The sequence below is a fragment of the Rhinolophus sinicus genome, linkage group LG01 (genome assembly GCF_036562045.2).
Source record: "Rhinolophus sinicus isolate RSC01 linkage group LG01, ASM3656204v1, whole genome shotgun sequence".
NCBI classification, from domain to species: domain Eukaryota; kingdom Metazoa; phylum Chordata; class Mammalia; order Chiroptera; family Rhinolophidae; genus Rhinolophus; species Rhinolophus sinicus.
Genome location: NC_133751.1, coordinates 128,623,993 through 128,640,966, shown reverse-complemented (window position 1 = coordinate 128,640,966; position 16,974 = coordinate 128,623,993). Strand labels below are relative to the sequence as shown.

Sequence of the window (16,974 nt, the reverse complement as noted above, 5' to 3'; positions counted from 1 at the left end):
AAATGATAGTTTATTTGCCTTTGTGGTTCTGTCTGGCATTGTAGTTTAGTGGTATTCTAAGATTTTTTTTTTTTTTTTTAATCTGTTTCCCTCTTTTTATGTTATATGCCCCAGTTCTGGATTTTTTTGCAGTGGTTACCATTACATTTATGTAAAAGAAATCTTCACATATACAATAGTCCATTTTCTTCAGCATGCATCTTATTTCCATTCCTCTTTGCAAATTCAGACCTTCAATCCCTCCCATTTTCTGTTGTTATTGATGCAAATTATTCATGTTCATCGAGCTACCGGAAAACAAAAGACAATATGGCTAAAGAAAATCATATATCATTATCCACCCTAAATGTAAATGGACAGAATTCACCTATAAAAAGTCACACAGTAGCAGATTGGATCATAAAACAAAACCCAACCATATGCTGCAAGGAAAAATACAGACTCAAAGTGAAAGGGTGGAAAATGATACTCCAAGCAAATGGTATCCAGAGAGAAGTCATACTTATAGCTGATGAAACAGACTTCATGATAAAAAAAGGTAACAAGAGACAAAGATGGACATTTTATAATGATAAAGGTGACAGACAATACAACAAGAAGACATAATACTTATCAACATATATGCTCCCAATCAGAGAGCACCAAAATATATAAAGCAACTACTAACGGCACTAAAGAGAGAAAGCGACAAAAACACAATTATTGTAGGAGACCTAAATATCTCATTGACATTCATGGAAAGAACATCCAAACAGAATATCAATAAGGAAATATCAGCTTTAAATGACACAATAGACCAAATGGACATAATTGACATTTACAGAGCCTTTCATCCTAGAACAGGATATACATTATTTTCTAGTGCACATGGAACATTCTCTAGGATAGACTATATGTTGGGATACAAAACTAGCCTCAGCAAATTGAATAAGACTTAAATCATACCAAGCGTATTTTCCAACCACAATGCTTTGAAATTGGAGAACAACTGCAAAAAGAAAGTGTGAAAAACCACAAACACATGGAGATTAGACAACATGCTACTAAAGAATGATTGGATCAAAGAAAAAATAAAAGGAGAGATCAAGAGATACATAGAAACAAATGAGAATGAAATACATCATATCAAAATTATTGGGCTGATGTGAAAAGAGTATTAAGAGGAAAATGTATACCATTACAGATCTATCTCAAGAAACAAGAAAAATCCCAAATAAACCTAACATCTTAAAGAACTAGAAAAAAAAAAGAACAAATGAAACCCACAATCTGCATAAGGAAGGAAATAATAAAAATTACAGCAGAATTAAATGAATTAGAGAACAAAAAGACAACAGAAAAAAAATAATGCAACAAAACCTTGTTCTTAGAAAAGATTAACAAAATTGACAACCACTTGGTTAGACTCACTAAGGTAAAAAGAGGAAAAACACAAATAAACAAAATAAGAAATGAAAGAGAAGTTATGACAGATACCAGAGAAATACAAAGGATCATACAAGAATGCTATGAAGACTATATGCCACCAAATTCAATAACCTAGAAGCAATAGACACGTTCTTAGAAATATACAACCTTCCTAGACTGAATCATCAAGAACTGGAAAATCTAAATAGATGGATCGATAGTAAGGAAATTGAAACAATCATCCAAAACCTCACCAAAACCAAAAGTCCAGGACCTGATGACATCACTAGTGAATTCTACCAAATATTCAAAGATGATTTATTTAATATCTGTCCTCCTCAAACCCTTCCGAAAAAGTTAAGAAGAAGCAATACTTCCTAACTCGTTTTATGATGCCAACTGTCACCAAAACATGGTAAGGACAACACAAAAAAAGTACAAGCCAATATCTCTGATGAATTCAAATGCAAAAATCCTAAACAAAATACTAGGAAATCGAATACAACAATACATTAAAAACATTATATTCACAATCAAGTCAGGTTCATTCCAGGGACACAAGGATGGTTCAATATATGCATATCAGTCAATGTGATATGGCACATAAGCAAAATAGAGGATAAAAATCTTATGATAATATCAATAGATTCAGAAAAAGCATTTGACAAGATACAATGTCTGTTTTATGATAAAAACACTTAATAAAATGGGTATAGTAGGAAAGTAACTCAACAGAATACAGGCCATATATGACAAACCCTTAGCTAATATCATACTTAATGGTAAAAAACTGAAAGCTTTTCCTCTAAGATCAGGAACAAGACAGGAATGCCCTCTTTCACCACTGTTATTCAACATAGTGCTGGAAGTCCTAGCCATAGTAATCAGACAAGAGAAAGAAACAAAAGGCATGCAAATCAGGGATAAAAAAGACAAATTGTCACTTTTTGCAGATGATGAGATACTTTAGAAAACCTTAAAGAGTCCACCAAAAAACTATTAGAAATAATTAACAAATGCAGTAAAGTTGCAGGATACAAAATCAATGTACAAAAATTAATTGCATTTCTGTATGCTAACAATGAAATTTCAGAAAAAGAAGTGGAAAATAAATATTCCTTTCACAATTGCAACAAAAATAATAAAATACCTAAGAATAACCTTAACAAAACATGTGAGGGATGTATACACTAAAACTATAAGATAGTATAAGAAATTGAAGAAGACACAAAGAAATGGAAAGATATTCCATTTTTATGGAGTTAAAGAATCAACATAGTCAAATGACTATATTAACCCAAAGCAATATACAGATTTAATGTAATCCCTATAAAAATTCTGATGGTATTTTTTAAAGAAATAGAACAAAAAATAATCACATTTGAATGGAATCACAAAAGACCTCAAATAGGCCAAAGCAATCCTGAGAAAAAAGAACAAGGCTGGAAGCACACACTCCCTGACTTCAAATTATACTACAAAATGACAATAATCAAAACAGCATACTATTGCAGAAAAATAGACACAGAGCAATGGAATAGAATTGAAAAGACAAAAAAAAAATCCACATCTATATGGGCAGATAATTTTTAACAAAGGAGCCAAAAACATGCAGTGGAGAAAAGAAAGCCTCTTCAATAAATGGTGCTCGAAAGATTGGAAAGCCCTGTACAAAAAAAAAAAAAAAAAAGTACGCTAGACTGCTATCTGTCACCATATAATAAATTAATTCAACACGGATCCCTGAAACAATAAATTGCACAGAAGAAAGCATAGGTATGAAACTTACAGACCTTGAGTTCGGAGAAGATTTAATGAATTTGACCTCAAAGGTAAGAGAAGTAAAAAAAAAAAAAAGAAAAAGGAATGGGACTACATCAAACTAAAAAGCTTCTGCACAGAAAAACAAACAAACAAACAACAACTACAAAAAAACTATCAACAAAACAAAGAGGCAACCAACAAAATAGGAAAAAATATTTGAAAACACCACCTCCGATAAGGGGCCAATATCCAAAATATATAACGAACTCATACAACTCAACAACAGCAACAACAACAACAACAACAAAATAAACAATCCAATTTAAAAATGGGCAGAGGACTTGAACAGATATTTCTCCCAAGAAGACATACAAATGGCCAACAGACACATTAAAAAAAAAAAAATGCTCAACCTCACTAGCTATTAGGGAAATGCCAATCAAAACCAAAATGAGATACCACATCACACCTGTTAGAATGGCTATTATCAACAAGATAAGTAATAACAAGTGTTGGAGAGGCTGTGGGGAAAAGGAACCCTCATACACTGTTGGTAGAAATGTAAGTTGGTATAGCCACTATGGAAAACAGAATGGAGGTTCCTTAAAAAATTAAGAATAGAATTACCATGTGACCCAGCAATCCCTCTCCTGGATAACTACCCAAAAAATCTGAAAACATTTATCCGTAAAGATATAGGTGCCCCTGTGTTCATTGCAGCATTATTCACAATGGCCAAGACATGGAAACAACCAAAGTGCCGTTTGGTAGATGATTGCATAAAGAACATGTGGTACATATACACAATGGAATATTACTAGGCCGTAAGAAAAGATGAATTACTGCTGTTTGCGACAACGTGGATTGATTTTGAGATTATCTTGCTAAGCGAAGCAAGTTAGACAGAAAAAGTGGAGAACCATATGGCTTCACTCACGTGTGAGATATAAACCTGAAAGCAACAAAAAAACAAGACAAACAAACAAAAACTCATAGACACAGATAACAGTTTAGTGGTTACTAGAGGGTAAGGGGGTCGGTGGGGAGGTAGAAGAGGTAAAGGGGGTCAAATATATGGTGACGGAGGGACATTTGACTTTGAGTGGTGATCATACAATGCAATATATAGATGATGTATTATGAAATTACATACTGAAACCTATATAACGTTATTGACCAATGTCACTCCAATAAATTTAACAAAAAATAAATACAAATAAAATAAACTATTGATAAATTCAATTACATTAAATTTAAGTGTTTTTGCTCATCTAATGACAAATCTCATCCTGAATGGTAATAGTTTTTTTACTACATGGAACCAAGCAAGGTTTACTTCAGAATATCATCTTCAAAACAATAAGAAAAATGATCCAAGCACTTATGATGTTTCATTCATTGGCCAAGTGCTTTACAAGAATCAACGCACTTAATCCTAACAGTTAACTCCTAAAACACAGTTAACTCTTGTCACTCCCGCTTTGCAGGCCAGAGAATGGAGGCATAGAAAGGTTTTGTACCTTGTCCAAGGTAGGTGCCAGTAGTGGTAGAGAGGGCTTGGAACTCAAGCAGTCTAGGTCTGGAATATGTGTTCTTACTCTGCAGCCAATCACCCTACCTCACCCTGTTCCGAATCCCTCTGCTCCTTGAATGTTCTCAGCCCAGTGCGCGAACAATTGCAATCCGGTACTCAGGGTTAATGTGTTAGTCAATGGATATGGCAACTGTTTCCAGGAATCAAAATTGAAAGAAAGTGAGGATCCTGGTCCCTAGAAAAAGCCAATAAGAACCACGGCCATCGTCATGGGCATATGCTCCATGTGGGCATACAGGGCCCCAGGTTCAATGGGACTCTTGGTTTTAATAGTCTGCTGCAGCCATCTTGAAATTCTTAATAATTTTTTTATTAAGGCACCCCATATTTTCCTTTTGCACTGGGCTCTGCAACTTATATTGCTGGTCCTGATAAGAACAGATAGTCATGTGGGAAATGAGTAAGATCCTCTTGGTCTTTGGATTCATTTTTTTCTCCTTGGAATCACACATTCAGAGAGGTGAGAAGGAAGGATTTGCTCAGTCCTGGAGTTCTGACAGTTGTTTACTAGTTTTGTTTCTCTCTTAGTACTTAAGTCCCTGGAGCAGGAGAGAGGGATTACATAATCATCCAGTTACAAGAACTCCATGCGCTGAGTGAAGAACTGAGTATACACCAGGTCATGAAGACATGCTATTAAACAATGTTGAGTTATAATAATGTATATGCTTATCTACAATTCACATTTTTTTTATTCAAGCAAACAGATTCTCCTCATTACTTGCCCAGATAATTGAATGGCATCATAATTTTCCCACTGATTTCTAATGCTGTCTAACCTCATTATTTCCAGTACTATCTTGTCTAATATAATCTATCTGATTTTATCACACTCATGCTTAAAATTTAAATTGTCTATCAGAATTCCAGATAATGCCCAAACTTCTGAGAATAGCATAAGTCTCTTCATGCGCTGGCTGCTGCATATTTCTCGAACACTATTTCTTGTCACTCCCCCATATGCATTATGCATCCCAAGAGTCACAAGCTGCCTGTAGTTCATTTAATTAAAATGTACTCTCATACTGTGAAACCTCTGCACACATATACCTTATACTACCTGTAAGATACTTCTACCTCATGTTTACCTGGAAACTCCTGATGGACCAAACCTCACCAACTCTGACAACTTAGCTAGATCCAGATCCCTCCTCTGTGGCTGTACAATACCCTGTGCTCATTTGTGTTATAGCAAAAACAAAAACAAAAACAAAAAAAAACAAACAAACACGAAAAACAAAAAACAAAAAACAAATTTAAAATTTAAAAAATGTATGTCTACACACTTGACTCTTCTGTGAAAACGTCCTATGATTGAAGTAACCTTGTCGTATTCATCTCAATGTGATTAGCAGTCAATACAAAACTTGGTGTTGTTTTAATAAGCCCTAAATAAGGGATGTACTGAACTAATGATATGTTCATCCATTACTATTCATTCAACAAACACGTAGGCACTTACTTTGTGGCGGCCACTATTAAATGGTTTAAGCAGTGAACAGCATACAGAGCTTACTCAGAGAACGGTAAGTGCTATGAGGAAAATAACATGGGGTAATGAGCGAGAAAGAGAGTGGGGAGAATGGGGGATTCCTAACAAGGTTGTTAGAGAAAGACTGAGTCATGACACTTGAACTGAAAACAAAGTGTTGATCAAAAGGCCCCTATGCCAAAAGCTGGGAGAAGTACATTTTAGGGAGAAGAGTATTTAAGGGGGAAGTCTGAACAAGATAGGACAAGCTTGGTCAGAAAGGAGGCCAACACAGTTAGTGGAAAGTAAAGGAAGAAGTGGAAGGTAGGATGTGAGTTCACAAATTTGCAAGGCAGCAGACTGTGAGAGTGGAACCCTGCTGATGGTACCTTCATGTGAAAGGTGATTCTCATTGTCCCTGGACTCTCTCCACCTCCCTCGCTTGTATCTCCTTTGGAAAGAATAGTGGCATCTAAATCATGACTTTGGGAGATGGAAATGAACATGTAGCTCCTCTTCCTTGCTCCTTCTCTTTCTGCTCAGAGGATACATCTGCTCAGAGGACGTACATCTAACCTTTTCTCAGCCATACTCATGAAAGCTTTTAGGTATCCAACATGGGCTGTGACCAGGTGGCTAAGAATGTCTAATTCTGGGGTTGAGAATCAGCTGATATTTTTATCTCTCTCTGCTTTGACTAACTTTCAATTATTTCTGAATTTGGGTTGGGGCAAAGGTAGGTGGACAAAGACTTCCTTAATGTCCTAGACCATGTATGAGCTTGTTGGTTACATGTAAGTCATTTCATATTCTATGCAATGTAATACAATATATAGTTAAGAAACTCCTACCACTGTTCTGCTAGATGAAAATCCGTCCCTCCTTTTCTCCATCCTTCCCTCCTTCCCTGCCTACACACACACACACACACACACACACACACGCACACATCCTTACTTCTAAGTGCTTCTTTTGTTTATTAAAATAACTTTTATGGCTTGAGCCTGAGTACTCATGGATCCTACAATGTACTCAGGGGAGACAAAATATGAAACAGACAAGGAAGAACTTATCACATATTGAGTTCCTATTGCTGAGCTAGCCTCTTCATGCAGGATAAGAAAAGCCTAGGAAGTAAGTTGTCTCATGAATGCTACATGTTATATCTATGTTAAAGATGAGTATATACACTCTCAGAGAGGCTAACTAAGTTGCACAGCACACAACTAAGAAGTGGCCACACCAGGAGTCCATCGTAAGTATGTTAGATTCCAAAGGTCAGGTTCTTTCTACTACACAGGAACAAACTAGAGAAAATTTCAAGACAGAATACAGTTAAGTGCTAAACTAAATATAATCAAATCTCAGTTCAAAAAGTGTTGTTGCCATTCAGCAATGGGAGAGAATGTTGCTGGCTCAAGTTAGAAATGAACATAATTCCAACAGAACTTGTCATTGCATTCATGCCATCTTCATTCCTACTTTGGTTATCATCTGCAAGGCCTCTAAATGAAGTGATGGCAAGCATATTTTAGGTAGCAGAGAAAACGAAATATAACTAGGAAAGATTGCAAATGACAGAGACTCTAGCATACTTAATTTGGGATGTTTTATTCTGTATCACTGAAAATCTGTCATTCAGTAGGTATTCTGATTTATCTCCATGTAGTAACTTAATTTTGAAGAAACTTCAAGAGATTCGCAGAATATCCAGTGATAATTTTCCTATTAAGAAACCTAAAAGTTGCTTGTCTAGGTTTAGACCTGAGCAATCTACTTCATTTTAAGTATGAATTTACTATCTTCTTGATTTTTTTTCACCATACATGAATTATTTGATGTTCTTATAAATTGACATATAAAGATCCCAACAATTAACTCTACCTCTAATTCTTGGCTTTGTATTAAATAAACTATTCAATACAAATTAAATAGTTTATAAATCTACCATCATAATAACTAATCCAGTAAGTCAAAACCTCCTGAAATCACATCTAATTTAGAATCACATTAAAATGCAACCAAAATCAAGGAAGTTAAAAACAAGGTATTCTTTCTAATTGTAGAAAATTGTTTAATAAACTTAAAGTAACACCCTGATAAATCAAAGCTAATTTATTCTATTTTGTTATAGGAAATACACTGAAAGTCTAAAAATAAACCCCTAATTAGAATGGGTACCTTGGTTCCTGAAAGACAACTCATTACCTCCATAGGCAAATAAGGATCTGATTGTGTTGCATTGTATTGTCTGCAGAGAATGCTAGAGATATGAGAAAGAAACCACCTGGAAGTAAAAACATTTTGAAAGAGGATTTCCTTCCAAAGAAACACAGATTTTTGCTACTAAAGCTAAGAATAAATCATTATAAATATCCATATGAGCCACAGGATTTATTTATGGTAATGTAGCTTGACTGTTGGATAAAGGAGATTAATAGCGCTTTAAAGAATCTACTACAGATGCAAACTAAGAAGACATAACAGTGGCTTTCTGGGGTAAAGGACAACACTGCATGCCTTAAATCCACATTTGTTTATTTTGTTTGCTTTTTATTGATTTTGTTTGATATGTTAGTTTATTTTAGAACACAACCAAGACAACACTGTTTTTGGTAGAGTATTTATAGGAATGATAGCCTAGGCATTTGAATAAGAATTCAAGTACACACAGACTGCATATTTGGTTTGGTTGAAGTAAAACGCCAGATCACACTTAAGGTGAGTCCTTTCTCCTCCCAGTGTCTGTTCTATAGGAAGGTGTTATTCGACTGCATTTATATTCCCTAGAGCTTCATTTTCCTTTCTATATTTCTCACTTATTTACAACAGCTCTCTTCCCAAGCTGAAGCTCTAAACGGTCTTTCGTTTTGCACTGAAAATAAGCAGGTAGGTTTGGGCACTTCTCTGCCTATAGGTCAGCGCTCAGAGGAATTGGTGGAAATGTAAGAGAAGAAAGAATGAGTCATGGTCTGATTCTCTGCCACAGAGCTGAGCTCAGGTGTCCTGGAAAGGTCAGTCTCAGTGGTGAACGACCATTCTCCCAGTCTAAGGGACGAGTTCCCACACTCAGTTCCAGCTGCCTTTCTGCACACTCCCCTTCCCCTTCCAGATGGGTCCTGACCTTAAGGTGCTGATGGGCAGGCCGTGGTGATTGCAGGACCTGGCACCAACTGGGCCATCAGACTCTCTTACTTGGTAAGTTGAGTAAAGAGCTCGAAGGGAAGTTTTTGACAGTGTTGGGTGTTTGACTTGAAAAAATGCGTAGGGTAGGGATTGGGACAGCAGTTCTGGGGCTCTATATCTGCTAATTATGAGAGTGCAGGGATTCAGCGGAAGCTCCTTACAATGGAGCAGGACAACAGGTGTGCACAGAGAAGCAAAGGAGGGTGGGAGGAGGAATCGCACTGGCTCTAAGAACTGAAGAGAGGAGCCTGGGTTCCTGTTTGCATTTCTAGTTCCCATAATGCCCATGTGAGTTTCTTTTTCTTATATTTGGAACGTCTGTACGGTTTTCTGTTTTAACGTTTCAATGAGTCCCTTTTTACCTAATGTAGCTGAAAGGACTTTGATCTTTGAAAACCAAAAGAGACTCAATTAGAACAATCTGGTAGATGCAGGTTACATGTTCTTAAAGAATCCATTGACTCAAGGTTCAATTAAATGTCTCTATATTTCAGTGGTTCTCAAACTTTAATGTGTCTTAGAATTTCTTAGGCAATTTGTTTAAAAATGCAGATTTTGAGGCCTCAGTCCAAAATTCAAAATCAGAATCTCTTAGGGTTTTAGCGAATATCTCAGGTAATTCTGAGCTAGAAGTCCATGGACCACACTTGCAGAAACCTGTTCAAATTATTCTAAATTTTACCCGTGAGCCAATGTAGGCTACTGAAAGACTGTATGTGACCATAATTGTGCATTTCAACATTATACCTTTGGGTTTTATTAAAACAAACAAACTATGAAACCCTTTTTGCATTTCCTATAGATATATGCCTCAGGTTGGTAACCTCTATTGAAATGTGAAGTTCCAGTTGGAAATGCCTTTTAGGAATTAGCAATTAAATAACTTTTGTTTCCCCTGAGATACTCACAAAATTTCATTAAAAAAGAATGAGTAAATAGATAAATAAAAGGGATGGAATGGGTTTTCCTTTTACCCACATTTTCCAGGAAACCAGAGACCAATCTGATTGTAAGTCCCACATATTTTAATGCCAGCATCATCGTGTGTGTTCCTGCAATAAGCCACATAAATCATTTATGAAAGAAATTTAGTTGTAAAGGCAGATCAATGTTCCTTTTTGCCTTTTGTTAGGTTTGTTTAAGTATGTAGGTTTTAACTGGCATCCATTTATTTGACATGAATTTACTGAATTCTATTCTGTATTAAGTTTATTACCAAGGAATTTTGGGAATGAGAACTGAAAAGACTCCAGACTTCAACAATTTCACATTCTTTCAGAGGGACACGAAACATACTTATCAATAGCTAAAATGCAACGCATTCATAGAAGGTTATGGGACTCAAGAGTGAGGAGTGGTTTTTCTCCAGCAGGAGGGTCAGGACAAATCCTGTAGAGGAGGAGGGGAGTTGATTTGTTAAAATGGGCAAACCATAGAGATGGAGAGAAATATATTATCAACAGAGGGCATTTCTGATTTTCCTTACTGACTTCCCTCATAGCACCCTGAATTTCTGCATGACACGCACCACATTTTGTAACTGCATATTTTTTTTAGGTAATTATGTGTTTGGTGCCTCTGTCTTCCTCCCCTAGACTGTACTCTCCACAATGCAAGGGTGTGTGTTTCAGTCAACACTCTATGCATATACACACAGTACCTAGTACAGTGCCTGGAACACAGTAATTTTTTTTGCAGACATTTATTGCTGAATGAGTGGTCAAGAGCCTTGGACTCCAAGTGGTTTCACCATTTATTAGTTTTGCAATCTTAGGCCCTATAGCTAAGCCTCTATTTCCTCATACATAAGATGGGGTTCTAATAGTTCTTTCCATATAGGATTGAGGTAAGAATTAAATAGGATAATGCACATGAACATATTATAGCTATTATTAATTTGATAAGAAGAAGCAATGATATGAAGCCAAGCCTGTTAGTGATAAGAGTTTGAATTTGTCTAGCTTTTTTTTTTTTTCCCTACAACTTACCCAGCAAGGCAACGTAGAAAGTTTAATTTAAACTGGTATATTGACCTGGTCCTTGCTCTTACGAGACCAGATGACTGCTTCCCGTGAAGATCCTGGTGCCTCATTTATAGAGCTGGACTAATGGAACAGCTGTTCCTTCATTATCAAACTGTCCTACCAGTCAGTGAGATGGCACACATAAAAGCACACACATAAAAGCAATGTGTGATAGGTCTGGAATATGCAGAGCCCGTGTCACAAGTTTGAGAGTACCGGGCTTCAATTCCTTTTTATCAAACAGATAGATAGATAGATAGATAGATAGATAGATAGATAGATAGATAGATAGATAGATATAAAGATAGATATATAGAGAGATATCATTATGGGATGTAAAGTACAGAATAGGGAATACAGTCAATGGTATTGTAATAGCTATGCACGGTTTCAGATGGGTGATAGACTTGTTGGGGTTATCACAGTGAGGTATGTAAATGTCTAGTTATTATGTTGTTTTATACACCTGAAACTAGCCATATTTTTTAAAAAAAGAATCTGCATTAAAAAAGAGTTCTTCCATCCTCGTTAGTTGAGGTGGCCACGTGCTCAGGCCCAGCCGTTCCTGATCTCTCAGTTTAGGTGAAACCACTCCTCTCCACCCCACACCTCACTCTGTCCCCACCTGCTGGTCTGGCCTCAGCCCATGATTCTCACTTTATAATGTTGACCATGTCATTGCTTTGCTCAAACATGTCTAATGGACCCGACCCTCACCTAGAGGTTTCTAACCAACATACAAGTGTCACCTAGGAGCTGGTCAAAAGGTACAATTCCAGGCCCTGTCCAGGTCTACTGACTTAGAACCAAACCTGTATTTTAATAAGACCCCCCAGGGACGTAATAAGCATTTTAGTTTGAGAAGCACTGCTTAAGTACATTATTTTCCAAAGTATCTTTTGAAGGACACTATCAAGGACAGAGAACCAAAGCCACACCTTTCTTTCTCTTTACAAGGCATCTGTTCATTCAAAAAATATTTACAGAGTGACAACTATGCCCCATACTATGCTGGGTTCAGAGGATCCAGTGGTGAAGACAACAGGCATGGTCCCCACATTCATAGATTCACAATCCATCAAGGGCAATGCTAACAAGGGACGATAAGTATGAGAGTGTCATAAAGGGTCCATGCCAGATGCTGTGGGATGATCTAGTTAATCAGGTGCGTAGGGGAGGGTCTAATGTAACTTGGGAGATGAAAGCAGTGTTCCTGAGGAAAGGCTGCTACAACAAGTCCCTGCAGAAGCACAAATTGAGGGCCCAGGCAGGAAGGGCAACTAAACACAGTGCCAGCTTCACACAGCAGGTGCACAGGCTTGGAATGACTAGAGAAACATTTGACTAGTACCTAATCCATGCAAGGCATTGCTATAAGTGCTTTCTTTACATATACATGTGATTATTAACCCTGTTTTACAAATGAGGAAATTGAGGCACAGAGAGATTAAGTAATGTGTCCACTGTCACAGCGCAAACCCTGGAACTCAATTCCAGCCATCCGGCTCCAGCATCTATGGTCTCAGCCAACACACTCTACAGTATTTGAGCTGGGAAGAACATGATGCATTCAAGAAGCTGAAAACACACATGTATCCAGAGTTCAAACAGTGTTTGTTCATACTCGTATATCTATGGTCCTGTTTTATCATAACAGGGGGAATGCATCACCAATTAGCAGCAGATTCTGACAACTCAGATTTTTAAGAAACATCCCATAGTTACTGAATCAGAATTTCTAGCCATCGAGTTGATAATCTTTATTTTAATAATGCTTCCAGATGATTCAGAGGCAATGAAGATTGAGAACCATAGGTTTAGAGGTAACATTTCCTCTAATAATCTCCTCCCTCTCATAGCCCGCCCCAATTAATCCATCATTATTTAATAATATGTTGGTGCCAAGGTATAAACTAAACATGAGGGTAAATAGAACTGAAGTGGAAAGCTGGAAGAAATCTGAAAATTGAATATTTGCTCCTCCAGGTCCCTTGGCTGCCAGGCTGTGAAAAGAATTATCTAAGCTTGAAAAATTGGAGGCAAAAAGAGACCACAGAGGCTTAGAACTATTTTCATTTCAATGCCAACATTTAAATAGCTAATTGAATTTCTGGAAATTGGAGTAAAATTTCAAATTGCTAGAAGAGCAATTATTTCACACACCCTATGATGCCTCCATTTTAGCCAGTGCTAGGAGAGACTCTCAGGAAGCAGAGAGAATTTTCTTGAATGTTGAATACACCCAACAGCAATAACCCAGCTCTGGCCACAAGGGCACACTGGTTTAGCAAGACTGATATGCCTCCTAAGTGTCAGGGGGCCTTGAAAGCTGTACCACTAATATCTGACTGCCAATAGGGTATTCTTTTTAATTCAGTCTTTTCTTTTTTTATAATTATTTAACAAAGGAATTATGCTAATCTCTCATGAGGAGAAAACTAAAAGAAATAGCTGAAACTCAATAAAATTCCATAATCACAGATTATTTTATCTTCGTAAATTTTTCTACTTTTTATCTTTAAGAGCTTGAATGCTTTTCAGGTATGTTACTATTAAAACTCCAAAAGTCAGCCTCCTAGAGACTGCTTTCAAATAGTTCAAAATAGAGCTCATAGCTTTTCTGTCCCACTCTATCTGGAAATGACATTCCCCTGACTACTCTGAATAAACCCTATTCATTCAGTTCAGTTACTTCAGCTCTTCATTCAGAAAAGTAAGTTTTGGAGAGTTTCTGGAAGAGATTGTTATTTCCACCCCTTGAAAGATCAGACAAGTATTCTCCTATATTTTCCAAGCTCTTTCATAGTCAATATATGTATTTGTGATTGTATTCATTAGTAAAGCTCACTGGATGCTACTATATTAATGCTGTGACAAAAAATCATTAAGAAGATGAAATGACACAGTTATACAGGTGCCCCACTATTGCAATATAAGACACTGATGATGAGAATCTTCAACAGCTGTCACTGCCCCTTTGCCGGTCACTGAGAGGTGGTCTGAAATGGCAGTCAGATCTTTGCCAGTGTTGGCCATGTCCCATGAAGATGTGTGAGCCCAAGTACATTCGAGGGATCCTAGACCGATAGGGCTAGGATGTCTCAAAGAAAGATGTTAATGCCCTCAATCTCTGCAATGGGTTCTCTCTTCGCAGAGCTGCCTACTTCCGTTTTCTCCACTTCCAAGAGGCGAGGCAGCAACAGTGAGAGCCATGCCCTGCTTGAGAGGACATGGCTATCAAGAGAAGGCCAGGGCTGTGTGGATGAAACCCAATTTACTCTTGGTGCTAAGGTGAACATTCTTTCCATCCCTCCTTTCCTTGGATGTGCCTTTTCTTCCCGCGACAATGATAAGATCCACAGGACCAAGGCCAGGGTGTGAGACAAGGGGAGAGGAAGTCACTCCAGGTCTTAGACTGAAACTGAGCTTAGGGGCTAGGAGTACTTGTATCACCACATGAACTCGCTCATTGGGGCACTGCCATAAGAGTAGGGGAAAAGACCTGTTCTAAGAAAGAGGTTCATTTTATCAAAGGTATCCTATGTGTTCATCAGGACTTAGGTATTAAGTATTAAGTATGCCAGATCACAGCCCTCCAAATACACCCAGGCCTATAAATGATAACCATTAAAAGTAAAGAAATAAAAATCTTATATTGCCAATTTCTGTACATTGCCAATACTTTTTAAATTATGCGCCCTCGTTCTTCCGCAGGGTTAGTGACACAAGCTTGGTGCTTGATGCTCCATATTCTAATGACGATGCCTGGCATCAGCCTCCAAGCACAAAAGAACAACAAAGAAACTGTGAGGGTGATGACGTTTTATAAGGAATCCATACATGAATGGTTGTACAAAATGCCACAACACAGGCAATAGAAGATCAGTACTCCTGCAATGCACAGCAGTGCAATCATGGCACGTAATAACTGCAAATGTGTTCCTTGCTAAGTTCCGATGGATTTGGAAATCCAGAACTTCATTTACAAATTTTACAAACCAGGGTGACATGTAAATACAAAGGAAGTGTCCTCACATTCCACAATCTCTCACTTATTTAGCAGTGGGAAAAACAGTCAGGTGGTTAAGGAAGAAAGCACTAAGGAAACAATATCTACCTACCTGATTGGCACAGCCTTGGGCAAGGCGTCCACTCACTGAAAGGGGTCACAATACAGTCTTTTTTGCACGGGAGGAGACAAGGGCGTACTGTTTCCGGCCGTGTAGAATCTGGACATCTGCCAATGTAAAGATACCATATCAATGCCTGCTGGATGAAGTAAGGGCTTTAACATAGAACCACAGGATTTCAGAACAGAAAACACTGCAGCCCTGCCGTTCCTTTTATAGACAAAGGAAGACAGACCCAGGGAGGTGAGGCTACTTGCCCACGGGCCCCCAGCCGGAGGCAGAGCAGGAGACTTCAGCTCTCTTCACCCAGACACCAAAATATTTGTTCCTATAATAGGAAACGAACAATCCCTGAAACTAAAGAAAGACAAATGCCACGAAAGCATCTCCCCATCAGCATCAATTCAAATAATATTTGGCTTTTTCAGAATTCATATATATGATATTTTTTTTGAAAAGAGTTTTATTCAGGATTATATATCCAATCAGTGCTATCCTTCAAAATGAAGAGGAACATAAAGGTAATATATGGATATATTGGGAAACAAAAATCACTGAAGACCATTTAAATATATTATACATTTTTTATAATTAACAGAAATTTTGACTATTTAAATAATCAGAACCTGTAGATTGATGAGCTGGAGTAAGCAAGATATGACAGACTGCAAACAGCATATATACTAACTAGCATTAACAAGAGACACATTTTAATTCTGCCATTTTGTTGATAATTCATTTAATGCTCATCCTTGTGAGGAAATTAATATAGTCTATGGATTCATAACCACTTGGAAGAACTAAAGTCTTAGAATATGGAAAACACGTTTTGTTGTTGTTGTTTATTTTTTGCTTGTTTTTTTTTTATGATTTCAGAGGGCTAAAAGTTATGCTCATTATCTCTAAAACAGTGATATGCCAAGAAAATAGGAAAGCACCCTATAACATATATTGGCACTTTAAATTCTGTTGCCCATAAGTTTCTTATAAAGCACGGAGATTCGTTATGTATAAAGCCTGATAGTGTGAGCTTTGCATTAGATAGTCAGGGCTGAGGTAAGTGCTTTGCCTATATTATTTTATTTGTTCCTAATGACGATAGTGAAAGGCATTATAATTTTCATTTTCAGATGATAAAACTGAGGTGCTAAAATAATAAGTAATGGACCGAAGCTACATGGGCACAGAGAACTTGAGAAAATAATGATAGAAAAAGCACCAGTATAATATGTTTGAACAGACAATGAAGATACTTTCCACTAGGAAAAAACAAAAAATGCAGAAGATAAAATTAACAACAAAATAATGGATTAAAATAACAAAGAGCTGATGAGAGGGCAATGATTTAGATCAAAAGACCACCAATTGCAAACAAAATGACCAACATGAAAACACAGA

The 16,974-nt window shown here is 37.1% G+C and overlaps 1 protein-coding gene across 4 annotated transcripts in view; it reads right to left on the bottom strand.

Moving 5' to 3' along the window:
• THSD7B (thrombospondin type 1 domain containing 7B) overlaps positions 1–16,974 on the bottom strand; it is an 802,394-nt gene that overhangs the window by 357,910 nt on the left and 427,510 nt on the right. For all 4 annotated transcript variants that reach the window (XM_074335732.1, XM_074335728.1, XM_019752567.2 and 1 more), the window contains one exon: positions 15,568–15,683. In XM_074335732.1, the coding sequence (XP_074191833.1) occupies positions 15,568–15,683 (116 nt within the window). The remainder of the gene's footprint in view (positions 1–15,567; positions 15,684–16,974) is intronic.